At 31.8% G+C, this 22852-nt stretch overlaps 3 protein-coding genes across 3 annotated transcripts; 2 read left to right on the top strand and 1 right to left on the bottom strand.

The window, feature by feature from the left end:
- The first annotated feature begins 4415 nt into the window (after positions 1-4415).
- On the top strand, positions 4416-7893 carry LOC108333108 (uncharacterized). The gene is made up of 4 exons (XM_017568443.2): positions 4416-4916; positions 6553-6727; positions 7096-7373; positions 7513-7893. Exons 1-4 carry the CDS (start codon positions 4500-4502, stop codon positions 7618-7620), a joined length of 978 nt encoding a protein of 325 aa, XP_017423932.1. The 5' UTR covers positions 4416-4499; the 3' UTR covers positions 7621-7893.
- A 1689-nt stretch (positions 7894-9582) lies between these two features.
- Positions 9583-12853, bottom strand: LOC108334450 (succinate dehydrogenase [ubiquinone] iron-sulfur subunit 2, mitochondrial). Its single transcript, XM_017570304.2, has 2 exons — positions 12074-12853; positions 9583-9950 (listed from the first exon to the last, which is right to left on the bottom strand). The coding sequence occupies exons 1-2, from the start codon at positions 12739-12741 to the stop codon at positions 9779-9781; spliced, it is 840 nt and encodes a 279-aa protein (XP_017425793.1). The 5' UTR covers positions 12742-12853; the 3' UTR covers positions 9583-9778.
- Positions 12854-19443: 6590 nt separating this feature from the next.
- On the top strand, positions 19444-22213 carry LOC108332275 (protein LOW PHOTOSYNTHETIC EFFICIENCY 1, chloroplastic). Its single transcript, XM_017567441.1, has one exon. The coding sequence runs from the start codon at positions 19680-19682 to the stop codon at positions 21951-21953; it is 2274 nt and encodes a 757-aa protein (XP_017422930.1). The 5' UTR covers positions 19444-19679; the 3' UTR covers positions 21954-22213.
- Positions 22214-22852: the final 639 nt, after the last annotated feature.

The following is a 22852-nucleotide window of genomic DNA, read 5'->3' as shown; positions in this document are numbered from 1 at the left end:
CTAATTAAAATATTACATTAGTTTTAATTGACATTATTTACTTCTTTAAATAACCATTGTTATTTAATATAAAATGACAATAATAGTTGTGATGGTTTATCTTAAATCATCATATTATACTTTTTGACGGTAAAAATTACAGTATTTCTAAAATCCATCACTCGAATAAGAATTATAAAAATAATTATTTGTACTTACACATTTTTTTAATAACAAATAAGAAGCTTAGGGTTTACGAAAAGAACACATGTGAATAAGTTTTTTTAAGTATTATTTAGAGTTTTTTAATATAATTAAGATTTTGAATATTAAGCTTGCTTTTTATTTAAAGATATAGTTGTGTTTTATTTTCCTTCCTTCTTTTTGTATTTTTGAATTTTCTTTTAAAATATTTTTAGAAATGACAGGTGTCAAAAATTGTGTCTCCTTCATTTGTTAGCTTTTTTTAGTTAAGTTTTGTTTCTTCTTTGTTTTGATTTATTTTCAAATAATTCTAAACATCTATCAAAACTTGATTTTTGTGTCTCCTTAATTTGTATTATTTATAGATTTAGGACAAAAATCTTCTATTATTTCTTGTCTACTGAACCAAAAGTATTATATTTAAAAAAAAGTAATTATTTTTATTTTCAAAAACTAAAATATAGAAATTTTGTAAAGCATTCTAAAAATATAGAAATTTTATAAAGCATTCTAAAAATAATTTTCTTAATTTAAAAGAAAAATTATGAAACATTTAGTTATGAAAAAATTAGATAGATAAATTTTGATGATTAGATATCAATTATAAATTCTTACGAATCATAAAATTAGATAGTTAGATGTAAAAAAAAAATGGATAGAAGATTTAAAAGTTTTGTCCTACGAGTCTGTGAGCTGTATAAATTGTTGACTTCGTTTGGTGTATTTGTAGTGTTCACTGATTCAAGTAAACCTAACAATTTTAGTAATCAGATCCAGTCAGTAATTTAGCGGTCACACTTAAAATTAAAAACAATTATTGGACACCTTCACAGACCAATAGTTTTATTGTAATAAAAAGTAATTAGTTTTATTATATAATAATTAGTCTTATTTAATTATAAGTTATGATGCATTTTTTAATTAGTGAATGGATATTTTAATAAAGTTCATCTGCTCTAATTTTTTTTCTTAAATAAATGTTTTAATTTTTTATTTTATTACAATTATTTGTGAACTCTTACTCTTTCATTATATAGAGTTAGGTTATTAGAAAAAAATTAATATTTTTTTTGTTAAATAAATATCATCTTATATGTTTTTAGTACGTAAATTAAGTAATAATTGGTATTTATGATGGATAAATATCTTCAAATATTGAAATAATTATTTCGTTGTTACCATGATTTTTTTTTAATTATGATATAAAATTAGAGAAAAATATTAAAAATATAAATTTGAAAAAAATAATAAAATTTTACTCTCTGAATTATGAATTATAATATTGTATGGAAAAATCAAATTAGGAGGAAAAAAGAAAGAAAAATTTCATAAAATAATGTTTTGCATTATTTTAAATGTACACCCTTGTACACTTATTAAAAAAAAGTTAGGTGCCTCTTAAATTACTGTATTACTAACTAAGATACTAACATTTCTTGAATTATTTAAAAAAATATTATCTATATTACAACTACTAACACTTTTAATTGATATGTATGTGGGACCTCGTTTCTTTTGTTAAATTTTGTTGCAATAATTTTTACCTTATCATTAATCATTCAATCAAAAGATATCCTAATACTTTATTAAAGTAACTAATACCTTGGACTATCTTTATCTTTTCAACACCATCATTATTTTAATCATAATAAATAGTCACCTAAAATCATATTAATATCATACAATAATTATTCAGGAATGATGTCTTGTTATAAAATTTCTTATTTTTTTTTATAATCTCAAATTGATCTTTTTAATTGGTGTTGATTGTATTATTTGGTGTAAGTGATTTTGATATGAATATTTTTTTTTATTTTTTTAAAAAAATTAGAAAGAATGAAAAAAATATTGAAAATGAATTTCAGAAATTGGAGATTGAATTTGTTCGAATTAGGGATTGAATTTGTTCGAATTAGGAATTAAACTTATTCAAATTAGGGATTGAATTTCTTTGAATTAAATATTGAATTTGTTCGAATTAGAGATTGAATTTGTTCGAATTAGGGATTGGAAGAAAAGATAGTGAGCAATTAGGGATTGCCAACCACCACCTCGCGCTGTTCATTGCTTCTTCTCCATCTTCATCAACTTGTAGAAGAAAGAAAGAGAAAAACCCAAAAACATATCCAATTGAAACTCAATTCATCCAAGTCGCAACAGTTGTGCGAGCATCAACCACCAGTCCACCATGGAACCCTAATATAGAACTAGATTCGTTCTTCCTCATTCATCTCCATGACAACCTATAGGAAAATCAAGCTAGTAGCCTTCGTGAGCCCTAATCGCGACACCCAAAGAACTCAGATCGCGAACATTTTCGTATCACAATCCCAAATTTTCATAAACCCAATTAAAACTTCAAGTTGCGATCTGTTCCTAGCACTAAAATCACACTACAAGAGCCACCACGAGAAACCCTTTCGTCCTCCATTCTCCACCGCGACGACGTCAACCAAATCGCAACCATGAGAACTTGTAGAGAACCCAATCAGAAACCCAGAAAACAAACAAAGACCTGAATCGTAGCTAGCATCAATTCATCTTCCTCTTGCAAGACAAGCAAATTCAATTCTCAATACATGAGGAAGACGAACATAAGTCATCTTCAAACATCTCTTACTTAAAAAAAAAACGAATACTTTGGAAGAAGAGGTAGAATGAAATTTTCCTCTTTTATTAGGGATTGAAGTAATTAGGAATTTATAAAAAATAAAAATTTTCTCAACTTTTCCTAATTTTTTTATTTGAAAACAACTAAAATCCACATAATACCTTATATAAGCTATGTTATTTAAAAACTAAAATGATCATGCTAGGTCAACTTAATTATAATGTCAATTTAATCCAATTTGAGGCGGAAGACATAATTATTGTAATTTTCATAAAATAAAAATATGATTGAGAAGCCGAAAAAGAAAACCAATTTAATATTCTCATTCAAACAGATACTAATAATTATTAAACCTTCTATTTTTTTTAATATTCAAGTTCTTCCTGTCTAACATCATTCTTCAAAGGGTAACACATTTTGATTTTAATATCAATTTGTTAGAAAGAAAATCATGTACACAAATAAGAAAAATGTAAATTACAAAAATATAATGATCTATATTATTTTATATTACTTTTAAATGCATAGTCTTACACAAATAGAAAATGTCTTCTATACAACTCAGTATAAAAGTTAAATCCTTTCAATTGTTTAACAAACTCATTTCTGTAAATTGAATTATAACTACTTTAGATAAATTACTACTTATAAGTGAACTAACATAAGGTTTCAAGTAAATACAAATATCTTAAACAAATTTTCAATTTGAACAAATGAAAGTGTAACAATACCTAAATAATATTTGCAAAACCTAAAATTTCAGTTTGAAAATTTACATCAAAGAGAACATTTTTATGTTTATTTTTATACAAGTACATGATTTTAAAACTAAACATTTATTAGTAAAAAAAATATACATTTTTACTATTTGTAGATTTAGCATTTTAATTAAACAAATAATTTTATAACTTAGATAATAATTACATGTTTTAGAGAATGAAACAGCCACTAAAGTTTAGTTTTTCAAATAAATAAAAAATTGGAACACATTAAACTTGGAACTTCAACTGACAAACTTAAAAAGAAAAATATATGTGGTTAAGAATTAATTGAAAGATATAAATATGCAACTCTAATGAAAGAAATATAAATAATTAAGAAAACAAGAGACTTAAACATGAAAATAATTTTTTTATTTGTTTGTTTTTTTTTTTCATTTAGCTTTACATAGTTACCAATATTATATCTATGTTTCCATTTTAAAATGTTCATTCACATTTTGACATTTTTTCTTACAGGTTGCTTCTTTGTAATAAAAACCTTCATTTATATTTTGTATAACTTCCAACCTTTTCTATAAATAATTTCTTATTTAAAATTTTACAATTTGATCAACTTAGAAATATAACATCCCAATGTGAGATGTCACTTCTTATACTCGTTTAATGTTAAGACGTAACATTCGCATTTGTGAAACTTCTTCCTTACAATTTTATATATATTACTTATATATTAATCATTTAATTAGAATTTTATTAAAACAAAATTTAGAACTAATAAAAATTATAGGGGTGTAGGAAGAAAAAAGAGGAAGGTGAAGCCAGTGGAGGAATCTGATTCGATGGACCTTAAGGCCCACTTTCTCTGTCTCGTTTTTCTCCCTTCTCCTTTTCCTTTTCGCTGAAATCCCATGTAACCCTTCGAGCTCCAACAAGTTAAGGTTGAAATACTCAGAATCCATTAGTTTAGTTTTTTTTTTTTTCAAATGGCTCATTCGATCATAAGAAAATGCTTAAAACCAGCTAGTCCCAATTTCATGGCGGCACTCTCCGTTCCCCTGATTGGGCGGCGGCTGACGACGGTGGCAGCAGCGGATGAGGAGCCAACACAGTCGTCATCACAGTCCTCGTTCACGTTCTCTTCAGATGGGGACAAGGTGTACGTGAAGGGGCCATCGGGGAAGTGGAAGTCATCGTCGTCAGTTACGATGCCGATGTCGTTCATGACGGGGTCGATCGTGGGGAAGCGGTTTTACAAGGACGTGAAGACTCGAGAAGCCGATGACGGGAACGGATGGACGGTGATGCTCGATTACAGAACCCTAAAGACACCTTCCAAGAGACCCCTCAAGCTTCCAACCCTTCCTCTTGCCAAAGCCATTGCTGCTGAATGGGAATATCAGGTGTGCTCCTCTAGGTGTTCAAACTTTTTAGCCATTTTTGTCCTTTGTAATATTAAAAATTGGGTAAAACATTCTTTGAATTCCTAAAGGTGCCCAACCACGTCTCATAGTGTTTTGAAAGTAAGAAAATTAAGCTATGTCTATTTGAATTTTTGTTTTGAATTTTTCCAGTTCCAATAATGTAACAATATTTTACAAAATAGGAAAAAAAATAGTTGAGGAGAATAAAAAAATAATTATGAACACTTATAAGAGACAGAACTATGTGAGGAAGTCAAATTTATCTCAGTTTCTCCCATGAATTAAAATTAACATATTTAATCTTTTATAGAAATTATGTCGTCTTATAGGATACTTAGGCTGGTTTTAGTTATACAAGAAATTAAATTCATTTCATTTTCTTATTTTACTCTTTACAAGTGCTACAGAAGGATATCCAAACAGAATAAAAATGTTGTGTTGGATGAGTGTTGCTTGTTTCTTGTGAGTGTTGTAGTGTCTTTTTGTATTTGCATTGTACTCCTTTTTTTTATCCAGTATTGAATTTTATTTAACAATTTATTTACCAAGGCACAATGCAAGTGATTTTTATCTGATCCTCTTTTCTGCGTGTCAAGAGAGATAGTTAGGACATGTTTATTATCTATAGAGGGAGAAAGTGGGAGTTAGAACAAGATTCGGACGTTGTTGTGAAGCTTTTAACATGATGAAATTCATTTTCATAAAATTTGACTTTAATTTAGGTATTTATTTCATGTTACGACATTGGGAAGGATTGGTCTGTCCATGTTACTTGATCATGACTATCTGCATTATATCGTGCCAAGTAGAGGATATTGTTATTTGAATAGTGGATAATTATTAGTGAGTTGATGGGTAAACAATGAATATTTTATGAAGATTTGTTTCTCATTTTTTCAATTCAATGTTGCGTTATGGCTTCATTTGTCATAATTTTGCACAATCCTGAATCTGAGGCTGCCTGATAGGTTTAAGGGGAAGGTTTATACTAGAAGGAATAAAAACTGACAGACAGTTATAACTGTTTCAGGGGTATTTTTGCTGCCTAGACTTTTATAAAGTCTGCATGGGTAGTTGTTTAGCAGTTTTTATCTTTGATTTGGAAGTTCGGTAAATCTAGGGAAGTGAAGAGTCGGTTTCTCTCAAATAACCAGAAGTTGTGTGTGTTTTAGTTTCTCCATTTGGAGGAAACCTAGTGTATTGCTGGAATAAATATTACAGTTCTCAAGGTTGTTTCGCATACCCATGCAGACTTTATAAAAGTCTGAGACAACAAAACTACCTCTCAGACAGTTATAACTATCTGTCAATTTTTATTCCTTCTAGTATAAACCTTCCCCTTGAACCTACCACTGCCTTTCTCATCACCAAACAGAATATACCTTTTTCCCTTGAGCTTCCATGAAAGCTATGAATTTTGTTTCACATTTATTCGTAGTTGTCCTCCAAAAAGGTGTATAATAATTTAAAGTCAATTGGCGGGGTGATATAGCTCATGCCAGTCTTCCCTTCAAAATACTTGATGTCCATTTGAAGATGCATATTTTGTTTAAGTTGTTAATGCTGATGATGAGTGTCACTTAAACTGGACTCCTACTGAAGTGACTTATTGCAGCTAACAGATGGCATAAGACCCTTCACAATGCCTCTCATGAGACTTGCTTGCACTGCCCTGGAAAGAGTTCCCCTCACAAGGAGCAAAATTATTGAGAATTTGATGAAGAAATTTAATCAAGATTTAGTATTTTGTCGTGCACCTGATGACAATGAGCTGACAACCTATGTGCATGGTATGGTACTAGTTAACTTGATATGTCTTCATATGTCTGATCCCCAATTAATAAATTGTGATTGCTTGATGTAATACATGCTTAGATAAATCAGAAATTTGTGAGTTGAAGTTGTTATCTTAAAAATTATGTTGTAAAAATCATTTTGGTCGTGCATCTTCAATTGATGGTTTTTGGGGTGGAGATTTGTTTGTAGGAATTATTTTGATTTTATAACTTAACCTGATGCAGTTATAGATAACAATGGTATTTTACACCTAAAACATGAATTTCAACAGTCTTATGAATCAAAGTTATTTAGATCAAGAAGTGTCTCTTTGTTTTTTGCGTTACTTGTATGTTTTTGAATTTGAATTCAATCTTTGCAGATCGTCAGGTGGAGAAAATTGATCCATTGCTTCACTGGGTGGAGACAGAATTTGGCTTTAAGCCTGTTGTTTACTCCAGCTTTTTTGGTGGAAAGCAAGAAGATGGTCTTGTAACAGTTATTGAGAACCTTCTAAAGAAAACAGATGATTGCGAATTGGCAACAATTGATGCTATAGCAGCATCAGCACATTCATTAATTATTGCCATTGGAATGGTGCACGGGAAATTGCAAATCGAGGAAGCTATTGAACTTATTAGACTTGAAGAAGATTCTCAGGTACGTACTTATGTGACCATCTCTATAATATATAATCCGAATCATAATCTTCTCTCTCTTTATAATTTGGTATTTGGTGCTTAAATGTTGAAGTGCATGACATAATCTGTGAAATAAAATTATTTTGATTCTGTTTCAGGTGGACAGGTGGGGCCTCGTAGAAGGTGGCCATGATGTGGATATTGCTGATCTAAGAGTGCAGATTTCATCAGCAATTGTATTTCTTGGTTTGTCAAGAAGCATATAGGTTTTTAACTTTCTCTCATTTTATGTTACCATCCTAAGAACTAGCTATCAGGATATATTAGAATAGAAAACCCTGGGGTTGTTGTAATGTCCAGATCTTTCCAGAGGCAATATTCTTAGGAAAGGATGAATTGTTTTTGTAGATGAGTTTTATTATCGTTAAAGATTTGTCCAGATCTATTCCAATGGTTTACAGGGGCCTGATTTGTTTTGGAATAATAGGTAAATGTATTTGTACAATTGGAATAGATACGTGCAACCTTTTATGATTCTATATTTGTATTGATTTTCATTATTCACTCAGCCTATTTAACTCTGCGTTGTTCTCTTGATTACAAAAATTGAGGTTGAATGAAAATAGAACCTCTTACCTCTTTCCGTATTGGTTGAAGAGTCGGTATTGTTCTAAAAGAATCAAACTGACTGGAAGTCCTCAGAATACTTTGGAAGGAAATTAGTGGGTTGAAGGATCAGTCCTTTTGATTCTGTGAATAGATCGTGCCACTAAGAGTTGAGGATTTTTTAAAACTGAAGAAATAACCCTGAACTTATGAATGCAAGATATCTCAAAAGGTATGACTGGACAAGCTTTTTTATAAATTGTTTTTAGAAAAAAAAAATTAAATGAGTTTTTCATCCCAAGTATCTTCACATTAACTTTAACTCTTGTGCATACCTTAATGTATATAAGTTTTTATTATATTTTTAACTGAGTATTAGTTTATATAAAAACAATATTTCCTACTCTGGAAATACATTTGAAAATTGTCCAAGTCTTGATTTTATCTTCTTTGGTTATAAATAAATCCATTTTCAATGATTTAAGTAACAAGCTTTTCTCACCATCTTGCATAAAGGTCGAGTCCTCGGATGCGTTCATCAAATCATGGCCAGTAGGTTTTTGGCTTTGTGGAAGCATATTTATTTGTCATTGAATTTAAAAGCAGACGGTTCTAATGGCTAACAATTGAAATGAATTTGGATTTTTCCTGTGGTTATAACAGCTGAAGAATGCCCTGAACTAAATTTTGACTACAATAGTGAGTTTCACTTACTAATAGTGTCAAGTATATACTTGGGCCTTCTAAGGATCTTCCTGACAACATAGAACACAAAGAGGAGGTTGTTTGGTGATGTCACAATTACAACATGCGGTGTCGCATTCATTGTTGCATCCTGTAGAAACATCAATTGTCAATTTGTAAAGATTTAGGAAATGTGCAAATTCTGTAGTTATAACCCTCAGAATTTGGGCTAAACTATTACTGATCATTACTAAATTAGCATGGAACAAATCAGAGGCTTTACCTGTTATAGTCTCATACTGAGATGATTGGATACCCTGAGAAATCCCAAGGATTGCAAGGCGAGTCCAACTCTTAAAATTAATGCCATGCACAAAAGAAATCATGGACACCATAAACCAAGCTACTGCAAACGATTTCATGTCTGATGGTGATATTATGGTATGAGATTGTCTCAATGCTTAATGTGATGTTTTTCTCAATATGGTATTATATATGTTATGAGATTACCTCTTTTTTCACTTAAATCATTAAATCTCTTTCACATGTTCATTTTTTTTTATAAGCCGTGATTAGATGTACCCATCATTCTAAAGTTGTGTTAATTGTGAGTAAACATTTTCTGATTTTGATTATATTTCTACCATATTTAAACTGAAGACTCTTCATGACAATTCAATGAATCGAGCGTTTCAAATTTTCAGTGCATTTTTAGTTTGGTAGTCTAACGAAATTTTGGTTTCAATAGGGCAGCCGTGACCACCCAAATATGCACTCAACTACCATACTCCTAACATTTAAGAATAAAAATCATGATACTCCCAGCGCCATATTGATCATCACCTTGACGAAGAATTTAACAGATTGAAGAGAAGCAAAGTGTAAAGTATCTGTTAGTTAAAAATCCCTTGCAGAATAATCCAATATAGCTACAGCCATTTTATGAGAGGGGGTTCTGTTTGCTATTAACATTTATTTCAGAAACACAAATCAATAGAAACTAAAAGCCCAAGTTTCACAAAAGGGGCTCAAGTTTTATTAATAATGTAGCTAAATCATCCCCAATTTTAAAGAAAATACTAAATGACAACATAAAGGATCAAATGCAAACACCATCATGCTTCTAATAGAGTTTTAGGTTTTAGGCTGAAGTGACTTGATATGTGAGATTTGCTTTCCTGGGTTCAACCCCTTTGGGCAGGCACGAGCACAGTTCAATATGGTGTGACAACGATAGAGCTTGAATTCGTCATTAATGGCATCCAATCTCTCTTTAGTGTATTCATCACGACTGTCGCTTATCCACCTGCAAATATCATCACCAACAATATCTCAGCTTTGAATAACCCAACTGCCAAGGTAATCTCTATCTATAACCGCCGATCAATAAAATCTCTAGCTATATCAGAGACACGGTGCACTAGATCACATGCAATGAGTTTAATAAAATGAAAGTATCTTCTAATGTGTAGATGAACTCGTCCTTTCCTAATCCTGACCAAGTATCATAGACTCCTCTAATTAACTCACAAGTATCATAGACTCCTCTAATTAACTCACAAGTATCATAGACTCCTCTAATTAACTCACATTATTTACAACCGTACCACAGACGAATATAACTTACGGACAAGAAAAGAAATTGAAAGTTAATAATGTCTAATATAAAGAAAAGTTAATATGAGGCCAGAAGAACAGTGAGTGTATACATAGTCATAACAAAAAATAAGTCCAAAAAAGGGTAGTATTTATGGACGAAAAGATTCGAAGTATGACTTCATTCTATAATTCGCTAAATATCAGCTCCTAAGAATGCAGATGTACTGCAGTTTCAAAAACAATAAAGATATCATTCATTTGTCACTTTTTAGTAGAAGAACCACGAATCAACCAAAATAAGTCACATACACAACAATGGACAGATTCTAATACTTCTAAGAGATCCCCAAGCATTCAAAATAAAACCTAAAAAGAACCAAACAAATAAAAAAAAAATCAGTGAAACAGAAACAGGCAAATTATGTCCCATGTCTTGAAGATTCTGTTTAGCATAAGTACACCATGAACAGAAGCATATTATCCTAATATTAACGTAAGAAAATCAATAAAGCATCATGCATATTTCATGGCAGGCGTATTATAATCCTTTCTCAACTCAAGCTTAAAATCAACACAACAAAAACATAGAACCCACCCAATAGTATAAGCATAAACCAACTGACAAAAACAAGAAAACAAAACACACATACTCCTGATCAATCTCCTTTCGTACCCTCAATTTCAACCAATAAATCAATATAAACTCATTCATACTTGGTTGGACTCAAATGCTCAAGAGAAGGTTAGAAAAAACGAGAAATTTTATAAGTTAGTATATGGTAGCTAAGAGTCAGCTGGAATAGACTACACTTCAAGTAAGTGTAAGAGGGGAGGAAAATTATATAAGAGGCTCAACAAAGGCGCTTCAAATATTACAAAAACCCTTATAATAGAAGAAGTCTAGAATACTCTAGCTTCCTTTGTATTCAAATTTAGCATTAGCATTTGAGTTTAATTTTAGGATAGAGTACGAGAAAAGCTATCTATAAATAGTCTTCTCTTATAACTTGAAATCACTTTGAATCACAAATGCAATTTGCAAGAGTCCTTCGTGATGTAGTTTCTCCTTCTTCAATTCTTAGTCATGGACCTTGTTATAGGTTAAATGTGAACCTTTATGGAAGCTCCTCCATCCTCTTATCATTAACTTAAAGAAGAGATATCCTTACATACCTCAATATTCTTGCCTTAGCGAGGTTTCAACAGTAAGATTTTACAATTGAAAAGCTCAAAAAGCTAAAAGTCAAACCAAACAGTGACTAAGAAAGATGCCCCACCGGACAAACAAAATGGTTTTTACAGTATCACAATAAAAAAAAAAGATCAACGCCTGATTTGCATAGTTTCACAAGAACTCAACAATCGGTATTCAAGTTTTCAAGAGATCTTCCATTTTTGGTAACCGACTTCACACATGTAGAAAAAAATAGCTTCCACTGTTGTCATTGAATCACACGACACTCTCAAACCACAAAACCAGCTCCAAAAATAATTCCCAAACTCGAATACAATTAACAAAAACGCACAGAACCCAACAGAACAACATATACAAGTCACAACAACAATAAAACTCAGTTACAGTTCTTCGCATGCCTTGACTACTATCCTCTAATCAAAATTATAAATTCACTTCGAAAACCTAAATTGATTGATTTTTTGTCTTTATGTAGGTACAAAACATAGTATAATACTTGTTGTTTTCCCTCGATATCGCACAATAATACCCAACGAAATCTGTTCAATTGCGGAGACTACCGAGGTGTACCACAAATTGCGATAAGAAAACACCCAAAACTAAGGTGAGAAGAAAGAGGGAAGTTTGAGCGTTACCTGTTAGCGTGGAGCAAGGCAGCGGGTCCGAGATATGACTCGGGGTTCCACCAGTAGCTAGGGCAGGATGTGCTACAGCAGGCGCACAGAATGCACTCGTACATCCCGTCGAGCTTTTCGCGGTCCCTCTTGCTCTGCAGGATCTCCTTCCCTGGCACCGGCGGCGGATTCTTCCGCTTGAGCCAGGGCTCGATGCTCTTGTACTGGTTGTAGAAGTTGGTCATGTCCACGACCAGGTCCTTGATCACGAACATGTGCGGCAACGGCGTTATGGTGGAGGCCGTCGATGCGGACGGAATCTTGGTGAGACAAGCGAGGCCGTTGCAGCCGTCAATGTTCATGGCGCAGGAGCCGCAGATCCCCTCGCGACAGGAGCGGCGGAAGGTGAGGGTGGGATCGATCTCGTTTTTTATCTTGATGAGCGCGTCCAGGACCATGGGCCCGCACTCCTTCAGGTTGATCTGGTAGTCCTTCAGCTCCGGTTTCGACGGGTTCTCAGGGTTCCACCGGTAGATTTGGAAGGTCTTCAGGGAGGTCGTGTCGCGGGCCTTCGGCTCCACCTGCTGGGCCTGGGCCTCCGACGCATGGGCCCGGATGAATGCCAGCTTGAACGCCGGCGAAGACGGCACCCGCTGCGCCGCTCTCTTCAGCAACCCCGTCGCCGCCATCGAAACGAGAAGGTTGGAAGTGAAGGGAATGTAATGCGTGAAGTGTTGTTCAGATGTTATGACCCAATTGCTTTATGTTCTGCTAATGCGCTGTTCTGTTGGAAAGGCATAGGGATGCATTTCTTGCCCTTATATATCTCTTGTTAATTTTTTACTTATATGTAAATTAATTAATATCAAATTATCACGGAGTTTTATTTGATAACGTAGTTATTCAATGTTTATTTAATATTTGTTTTAAATGTATGTAATTATATTCTTTTCATAATGAGATTTTTATAATTTTAAATTACTATTGTTATTCTGATTTTAATTTTTTGTAAAAATTATTTAATCAATTCGTGAACAAGTAAAGTTCAAATATATAATTGAAATGAAATATATATTTTATATCTATTAAATATAGAATGCAAATTAATTATAAATTTCATACTCATCAAATACTTAAATTCCATAAAAAGTTATTTATTTTCTTTATCGAACTTTAAAATTTGATTAAAATGTTTTTTTCTTTAATGAAATTTTTTTTATTTTTTTTATCAAATTTCAAAATTTAATGATTTTTTAAAAGAAAAATTCATTAAATTTTAAAATTTGATAAAAAAAAATTATTCAGATTTTGAAATCTAATAAAAAAAATATAATTCTTAAAATTATTTTTAGAAATTGAAAGTAGATTATGAAATGTTTGAAAATATAAAGTGGAACAGTCTTGTTTTTCCTATGTTTACATTAAAAAGCATGGGACAATACATAGTATTATTGTTATGAAGGTTTTGTTGGTTTTGGAGGCGTGGCAACAGGGGAAGCATTGGTGGAGGGGTGTTACGTGGGGAATTTGGAGCTGCATTAACTCATTTCCTTCTTGTAAACGAGATGCGCGTGTTCACCATGCGCCCGTTGCCGTGTCGCCTTACGAAACATTAAAGTTAAGGCTATGCTTAGAGCAACGTTTGTCCAAATTAAACCACGGATATCTCTAACTATATTTAAGTATATATTCATATAAACTTTTTTATGACTAAATTTAAAAAAATAAGAATAAAAATGTATATTTAGACTAAAATTAATTTATAAATGATTGGATTTATAAAAATTCTCTCATGTAAATTTTTAAATTTCTTTTAATTGTACATGAATTAATTTTAAATTTTTAAAATATGTGTATAATATAGTGTGTGATCCGTTCGGTAGGCCATGCGATAAGGCAGCATCGAAAGTGAACATGTTGTATTAATTGAACGGTGTTGAAAATATATCCATGTTGTTTGGTTAATTTGTTTTAAGTTATAAGTGAAATAAGTAAAACATGCATGTGTTGGACTATAATTGGGTCGACATTAGTGTTATTGGACTAATATTAACTTAAGATCCATGATAAAACTTATAAATATAGAGATAAATTATGTGTAAGGTTAGCTTAATTGAGTTTTGATACTTAATCGTGAATTAAGTTTATTAACTAAAATCTGACTTGAGCGTCGGAGTGTCTAAAAAAGAGAAGGTGAAAACAAAAAGATGCATTTTCTCAACCCTACTCACTTATATAATGAACAATTAGAAAAAACATTTTTACTAATATATTCCTATACATAGGATGTACGTTATCCTTAATGATATTTTCGCTTAATTCGTATTATGTGTGTAAACGAATATCAAAGTATTTTATTGTCTTATATTTGGCAAAAGTTATTTAATTAAGATATTTATATAGGTATATGATTAAAATATTTATATAGATATATGAAGATTTTTTTTATTTCTTCCTTTATGCTCTTATAAAACTATTTCATCGTATAGTTATTTATATATTTTTTTATTGTAAGATATTTTTATATTTTTTTTTTGTTTTTTTTATTTACTTTTTTTATTTTATTTTTATCTTACCTAGATGACCAAGTTTATGGTGTATTTTATTTAGGATGGTGATGAAGTAGGATGGGATAGGTTTGCGCATCTCATTTTAGTCCTAAAGTAAAATTACTTATTATTATTTCGTATTGAAGGGATATAAATTTGTTGTCAAATCCTTAATTTTATTAGCAACAAATATAACATACCCGCTCTTTTATTATTCCAAATATTAAATAAAATTTTGATGAAGATCAAATAATCATAAAAAATACAAATGATCAAATGTGTGTCACAAAATATAAGTTACAAAATTAATATTAAAAAATTAATAAAAATTTGTTATATCTCCAAATAAATTAAAAGTTTATTATTAATTTAAAATGGAACCGATATTGAGATGAGACTGTACATATTTATCTTTATAATGGATTCTCAATGGTCTCTTTATATAAAAATTAGATTGAATATTTTTCTTCCTTTTTAATTGTTTTAATAATCTTTTTTAATGTAAATTCTTCAACTATCTTTTAAATAAATTAAATGTCTTTACGATATATTTGATAGTTATGAAAATTTAAAAATATTTAAAATTATTTTAAAAGATTTGGTAGTTATTATCTTTTGACATTTTCTTATATAATTAAATAAGATAAATATTTAAAAATACAAAAAAGTCTAAAAATATATTTGTTAGTCTCGCGGTACCCAATTTTTAAAAATATATCTCCAGAATATTTTAAGGAATCCAATTTACCCTTTTTTACTCTCGCGGTACCCATAAAATAATCTTTCTTATTTTCCAGCTACCTCCTCCCTCTGCAACTAGAACAGAACCAGAAAGAGAAGAGGGAAGAAGTTCCCCCTTGCAACGTGAAACAATGCAAAAAAAGAAGTAAAGAAGAAGAACGCTCAACACGCCGCCGCGAGCCACCACGAATGTCGCTTGGTCGCGCCATCACGAAGTCATCGCAACCACTTTCCTTGCACGAGATAGAAGATCAAAACGAAAGAGAAGAAGAGAACGTCCAAGGGTTGCCATGTCATAATCTCTTAAATTAAATACAAAATTCCACGTAATAAAATATTTTGACATCAGCGTATTAATTATACAACACGTCAGCACCAACTAACGTCGTCTGTGACAACTTAACAAATAGGGCAAAATTGACTCAATTTTACAAATATTATGATCCAATTGAGACAATTTCAAATATGAGGACCCACTGTAGATTACTATACAAATATGAGGACCATCTGAGGGTTTAAAGCTAAAGATAATATATCTAACACTCCCCCTCAAGCTGGTGCATACAAATCGTATGTCCCAAGCTTGTTACAAATATAATCAATTCTCGATCTCCGGAAAGACTTAGTAAAAATATCGGCTAATTGATCACTTGAATTAACAAACTCAGTCTTGATAACTCTAGATACAATCTTCTCTCGAATGAAATGACAAACAATCTCAATGTGTTTGGTTCTCTAATGAAAGACAAGATTAGAACTAATATAAAGAGCAATTTGATTGTCACATATAAGCTTCATTTGAGTGACATCTCCAAAGTTGTAACTCTCTAAGTTGGTGCATACAAATCTAACACTCCCCCTCAAGCTGGTGCATACAAATCGTATGTCCCAAGCTTGTTACAAATATAATCAATTTTCGGTCTCCGTAAAGACTTAGTAAAAATATCGACTAACTGGTCGCTTGAATTAACGAACTCAATCTTGATATCTCTAGATACAATCTTCTCTCGAATGAAATGGCAAACAATCTCAATGTGTTTGATCCTCTCATGAAAGACAAGATTCGAACTAATATAAAGAGCAGTTTGATTGTCACATATAAGCTTCATTTGAGTGACATCTCCAAAGTTGTAACTCTCTAAGTAATTGCTTAAGTCAAACAAACTCACAAGTGATTGAGGCTATAACTCTATAATCTACCTCTGCACTAGATATTGCCACAACACTTTATTTCTTGCTTTTCCAAGAGATCAAGTTACCACCAATGGAGACACAATATTTGGATGTAATCAAAAGGAGATCTTACCCAATCAACAACATAATAACAAACCACTATTGTATGGTTATTAGAACCATATAAAAACTTTTTTTCCAGGAGATCCTTTAATGTACTTTAATATACAAATAACTGTATTCCAATGATCTTCGCACGGGGAAATAAGGAATTGGGTTACCAAACTAATTGCAAAGAAAATGTCAAGACGAGTAACTGTAAGATAATTCAATTTTCCAACTAATCTTCTATATATCTCAGGTCTGATATAAGCTTTCCCTATTTTGGTAGAAGTTTAGTATTAGGATCCATGGGTGTGTCCACAAATTTTGAATTCATCAATCCAGTTTTCTCCAAAATATCCATTGCATACTTCCTTTGAGATATAATTATATCATCGTTGGATTGTGTCACCTTAATACCTAAGAAATATCTAAGTTTGCCAAGATCTTTGCTCTGAAAATGGTTGCAAAGATGTTCTTTCATCTATGATATGCCATGACTATCACTGCTTGTAAGAACAATGTCATCAACATATACCATCAAGTAGACACATCCAACACTCGAGTGATGGTAAAAGACTGAATGATCTGTCTCACACTGAATCATACCAAATTGTTGAACAATGTTACTAAATTTTCCAAACTAGGTCTTAAGAGATTGTTTTAGGCCATATAAGGATTTGCGAAGACGACATACCAACCCAAAAGACTCTCTTGAGCAACAAATCTTGGAAGTTGCTCCATATAAACCTCTTCTTGCAAATCTCATTAAGGAATGTATTTTTTACATCTAGTTGATAAGGAGACCATTGTTGACAAGTCGTCATGACTATAAATAAATGAACAAATGTCATTTTGACATTAGAGAAAAAATATCATCATAATTCAAACCAAAAATTTATGTGTAACCTTTGACCACAAGGCGAGTTTTGAGGCGATAAATAGTTCCATCAAGACTTCAACGAACAAAACAGAAGTGTTCTTGAACTGAGAGAATCTTCTCCCGCTATGATTTTGCAATTTAAGTTTTAATTTCACTTTTTATGAGTTGTAATCACTCTAGTTTAGTTAGATGAATGTTTTTTAACGTGTTTCACTCTTTAATTTTGCATTTTGCAAAAAAATCCAAAAATCAAACCCATAGGTAATTATTTATGGTTTTCTCATTAAAGTCACTAGTCATAGTTGAGGTTAAATTTGATTTTAATAAACTAGGGTTTAGTGAGCATTTCATCAAACAATTTGCTCCTTTATGTTTAGAGTGTTTATTAGTTGATTTTTTATATACTATAAGAGCCACCTTAGAATAAGATCTCTTATTCTCAGCTTCCTTTAGCCTATTTCCTCTTGAGTTGGTGTAATCGCTCTTGAAAGCATTTTTCACCCTTTCATTTCAATTCCATCAAGCATTCTTGAGCTACAAGCTTCAACACATCCATTCGACCTTCCTTCGTTCACAAGCAAGCATGGAGATGGAGTCATCGCCGTTATTCTCTTCATCTATTTTAATGCATTTAAAATTTTTATATATGATAATATTTTGTTATTTTCTAAATCATTATGTGTTATTTAGATTATTTATTATTTGAATATATTATTTAGTAAAAAATTTCTATAGTTGGTTAAAGTATTTGATAGTTGATTCTCTAAACACTTTATGAGTCACCTTAGAATATGTTCTCCTATTCTAGGTTTGATCTAGTTTCCTTCCTCTTGAGTTAGTCTAACCTCTCTTGAATGCATTTTCATCCTTCCACTTCATTTCCACCAAACATTCTTAAGGTACAAGCTTCATCACATCCATTCAACCTTTCTTCATCCATAAGCAAGCATGGAGATGGAGTCATCCATGTTACTCACTTCAACTATTTTAATGTATTTAAAAAATCCATATATGATAATATTTTGTTATTATCTAAATCATTATCTGTTATTTAGATTATTTATTGTTTACATTTATTTAGTATAATTTTTCTATAATTGGTTTAGTGAATGTACAAATTTAGTCTATTTGATGGTGATATTATGTTGTTGTGGTTTTAGTGCTAGTTTTATTTCAGTCCAAGATGTTTAATTAGAAGTACAAAAACTAAAACAAAAAAAATATGTTAAAATAAAATGAAAAAGATAATAGAATACAATTATTTGAAGAATGTACCCTGTATAAGTAACAATAGACTATAATTCACCAAATATTACTTATAGATTACATTTCTTTCAATAACTATAACTTATTGTCACTCAGAATACATTTCTTATAAGTGATAATAGAGTACAATTATTAAAAGTATCATATTTATAAGTAACTTTTAGACTATAGTTCCAACTTTTAGACTATTTGTTCATTTGTCTATCTATCTATATATTCACCTATGCGTTTATTTATGTATTCATACATCCATTTATTCATAATACACAATTATACAAAGTTTGTGTCTAATAAAAGAAATAACACATTAAAAAAAGTTATATTGATACGTCAAAATACGAAAGTTTAGAAAAGATACAAATTTTAATTTTACATAAATGTAAAAGTTAAAATCTATTTAATTCTTTTTTTAAAGATAAAATTTTCAAAGTTTTTATAAAAAATAATATAAATTATTGGCCAAAATCCTATATAATCTTTTAACTCTTATAAAAAGTTTAATTACATCTTTAACTTTTATTTAGTTTAATTTAATTCTTTTAGTTTTTTAAAATGATTCAATCAGTTCTAATATATTATTATGTTGGAAAGTTATTTAATGTTATTCTTTTTTAAAATGATATAATAACGCTCCCTCTGTCTCCTGTTTAGAGTGGAACTGCTCTATTTACATAATTTATTCATTTTTATTTTTATTTTTATGCTCTGTTTTATCTATTTGATTCGCTGCAAACGAATGGCTGTGACAACGCAAGCTTGCTCTTAGTCATCATTCTTCGACTGATTCGAATCAATGGTAGAAGGTAAGAGCTAGAAACCCATCTTATGCTGCTTCCTCACTTATTCCTGTAACTTCTTATAGCTTCAATTATTTGAAAGAGGGTTTTCTCTTTGGGTTCTAAATTTCCGAGAAATGATTAGCACTTGGCCCTTTAAAGTTAACAACTGGGTGGTCCCTCGCTTTGAATTAAGCCATTCCGGTATTTCTGATCCGAACAGGAGAAGAAGGGTGAAACTGGGTTTTGTTTTTAAGGTTTCTTATTGTGTAAAGGTTAGTGCTTTTCAATGTACAAGAGGGTATGGGACTGTGGTGTTTTCTGGACACTCAAAATTGGATTTGGGATGTGGGTTTTTGTTGGGATGCGATGAACCCAAATTTGGTGTTATTTTAAAGCAAAACAAGAGTCATATTGGGGACTTGGCTCCACCCTTGGGGTGGGCATTGGAGGATGAAGGTGTTGTGAGTGAATTGGTTGTGGAGAAGATTGATTCTAATGGTGAACCTATTAACGGTGAGTCGGAGAGTATAAAGTGTTTGCATATGGCTCAAGTCCAGGACAGTGACTGTGAACCAAAAATGGGCGTTGGTGACAATAGCAAGGAAGGTGGAAAAGAAGAGAGTGATGGTAAGGTTGATGTTAGAGCACTAGCCTTGAGACTGCAGACTGCGAAGACAGTGGATGATGTGGAGGAGATTCTTGTAGACAAGATGGACTTGCCACACCAGGTGTTTTCGACGATAATCAGCAGTTTTGGTAAAGAAAAGAGAATGGATTCTGCTTTGATTCTTTTTGAATGGATGAAGAAGAGAAAGATAGAAACTAATGGTTCTTTTGGGCCTAACCTTTTTATATATAACGGTGTATTAGGTGTCGTCAAACAATCTGGACAATTTGCAGAAATGGAAGCCATTTTGAATGAAATGGCTAAAGATGGAATCTCCTATAATGTGGTGACATATAACACCTTGATGGCAATTTACATTGAGAAAGGAAACTGTGAAAGAGCTCTCAACGTGCTTGAGGAGATCCGTAGAAATGGCTTTACCCTGTCTCCGGTATCCTATTCTCAAGCCTTGTTGGCATACCGGAGGATGGAAGATTGCAATGGAGCTCTAAGTTTCTTTGTTGAGTTAAGAGAAAATTACCATCGAGGTGAAATAGGAGAAGATGGCGATGGAGAAGATTGGGAGAAAGAATTTGTGAAGCTTGAGAATTTCACAATCCGTGTTTGCTATCAAGTAATGCGCTGTTGGCTTGTGAGTTGTGATAACTTGAGCAACAAGGTGTTGAAGTTTCTTGTTGATATGGACAATGCTGGGATTCCACTGACGCGGGCTGATCTTGAGCGGCTTGTGTGGGCTTGTACTCGTGAAGATCACTACATTGTTGTTAAAGAGCTGTACACCCGGATTAGACAAAGGTATGATAAAATCAGCTTGTCTGTCTGCAACCATACAATTTGGTTGATGGGGAAAGCAAAGAAATGGTGGGCTGCTTTGGAGATATATGAAGATTTATTGGACAAAGGGCCAAAACCAAATAACTTGTCATACGAACTCGTAGTCTCTCACTTCAATTTTCTTCTCAATGCTGCCAAGAGAAAAGGAATTTGGAGATGGGGTGTTAGGTTGTTGAACAAGATGGAGGAGAAAGGCCTAAAACCTGGAAGTAAGGAATGGAATGCAGTTCTTGTGGCCTGTTCTAAGGCTTCGGAAACTACTGCAGCAGTGCAAATATTCAAGAGAATGGTGGAAAATGGTGAAAAGCCCACTATGATATCATATGGGGCTTTATTGAGTGCTCTTGAAAAGGGAAAACTCTATGATGATGCTCTCCGTGTGTGGAACCATATGGTCAAGGTTGGGGTTGAACCAAATGCATATACCTACACAATTATGGCTTCTATTTATACTGCACAGGCAAATTTTAATAGAGTTGATGCCATCATTCAGGAGATGGTAACCAAAGGAATTGAGGTAACAGTGGTGACATACAATGCCATAATCACTGGCTGTGCTCGTAATGGTATTAGCAGTGCAGCATATGAATGGTTTCATAGAATGAAAGTTCAGAACATCACCCCCAATGAGATAACTTATGAAATGCTGATTGAGGCCCTTGCAAATGATGGAAAACCAAGGCTGGCATATCAGTTATATACGAGAGCCAAGAAGGAAGGCCTTACCCTCTCTTCTAAAGCTTATGATGCAGTTGTGCATTCCTCTCAGGTTAATGGTGCAACCACTGAATTAGGTCTTTTAGGACCTCGGCCTGCTGATAAAAAGAAGAAAGTGCAAATTAGAAAAACATTGACTGAATTCTACAATCTGGCTGGTGTTCCCAGGAGAAGTAAACCGTTTGATACAGGTGAAATTTATCGCTCACAGACACAAGAAACTCCATAAATAATCTAATACATCGAAATTAGCATAGTTAAATATTATGTAATCTCTGTACATTCTGCTCTGTCATAGCTTAAGATTTTTGTATCTGTAGGCCAAGAAGGTAAAAGAATTACAGCCATGTTTTCTTCCACTATTTCTAGCCAAATAGAGATGTAACTTTTGTTTGCAGAATTATAGCTGGAATTTTGGCTCAAATTCTGCTCAAATATTTGGAAGTACAGAACTTTATTTCTTTTAAGAAATTTGTGTTTTCGTGTGTTTCTTCTCTGTTGGGCATTTGAGTCAATACAGTTGTTTAAAAGTGAGGATAGCATCTTTTAACTTCTGCAATAAGAAGATAATAATTGAATCCTCTACAGCAAATTTATTTAATTTTAGCAAGTTAACTAAGAACAAAAACTTTTGAAATACATACGATGGGAGAGTTAAATTATATATCAAAGTTTTCGTAGTTTTTGCACATTATGCTTAAAGAAGTAAGATTTACTTTTAAGTAGATAGACTTACTTTTAAGATATTTTCACAAATATAGTTTAAAATGCACTCCTTTAAAGTTAGATAACAATTTAATAACATGCAAGCTAATAGTATTGAAAATGAAGAAAGATTTATGTTTATTATTCTTATATTGGTTGTCCTTTTACCAAGAGTATGTCTAATTAAAAATGTGAGTAACTGAAATATTTTATGAAAATTTATCGGATGCTATAACATAAAGAAGTAAAATTCATTAGGTGTTTAGGTTCTTGTAATTCCATCCTTTCATAGTTTTTCTACAATAATTACAAACTGTATTGTTTAGATTTGGTTCGTTCAAATGATAATAAAATTTCAATTCGGGTCATTTGTATTAGATGATCATGATCTTGAATTGGTTTGTTCAATTGTTACAATTAGGT

Source organism: Vigna angularis, chromosome 11 (assembly GCF_016808095.1).
Source record: "Vigna angularis cultivar LongXiaoDou No.4 chromosome 11, ASM1680809v1, whole genome shotgun sequence".
In the NCBI taxonomy this organism is placed as follows: Eukaryota; Viridiplantae; Streptophyta; class Magnoliopsida; order Fabales; family Fabaceae; genus Vigna; species Vigna angularis.
This window is presented reverse-complemented; position numbering and strand designations above follow the sequence as displayed.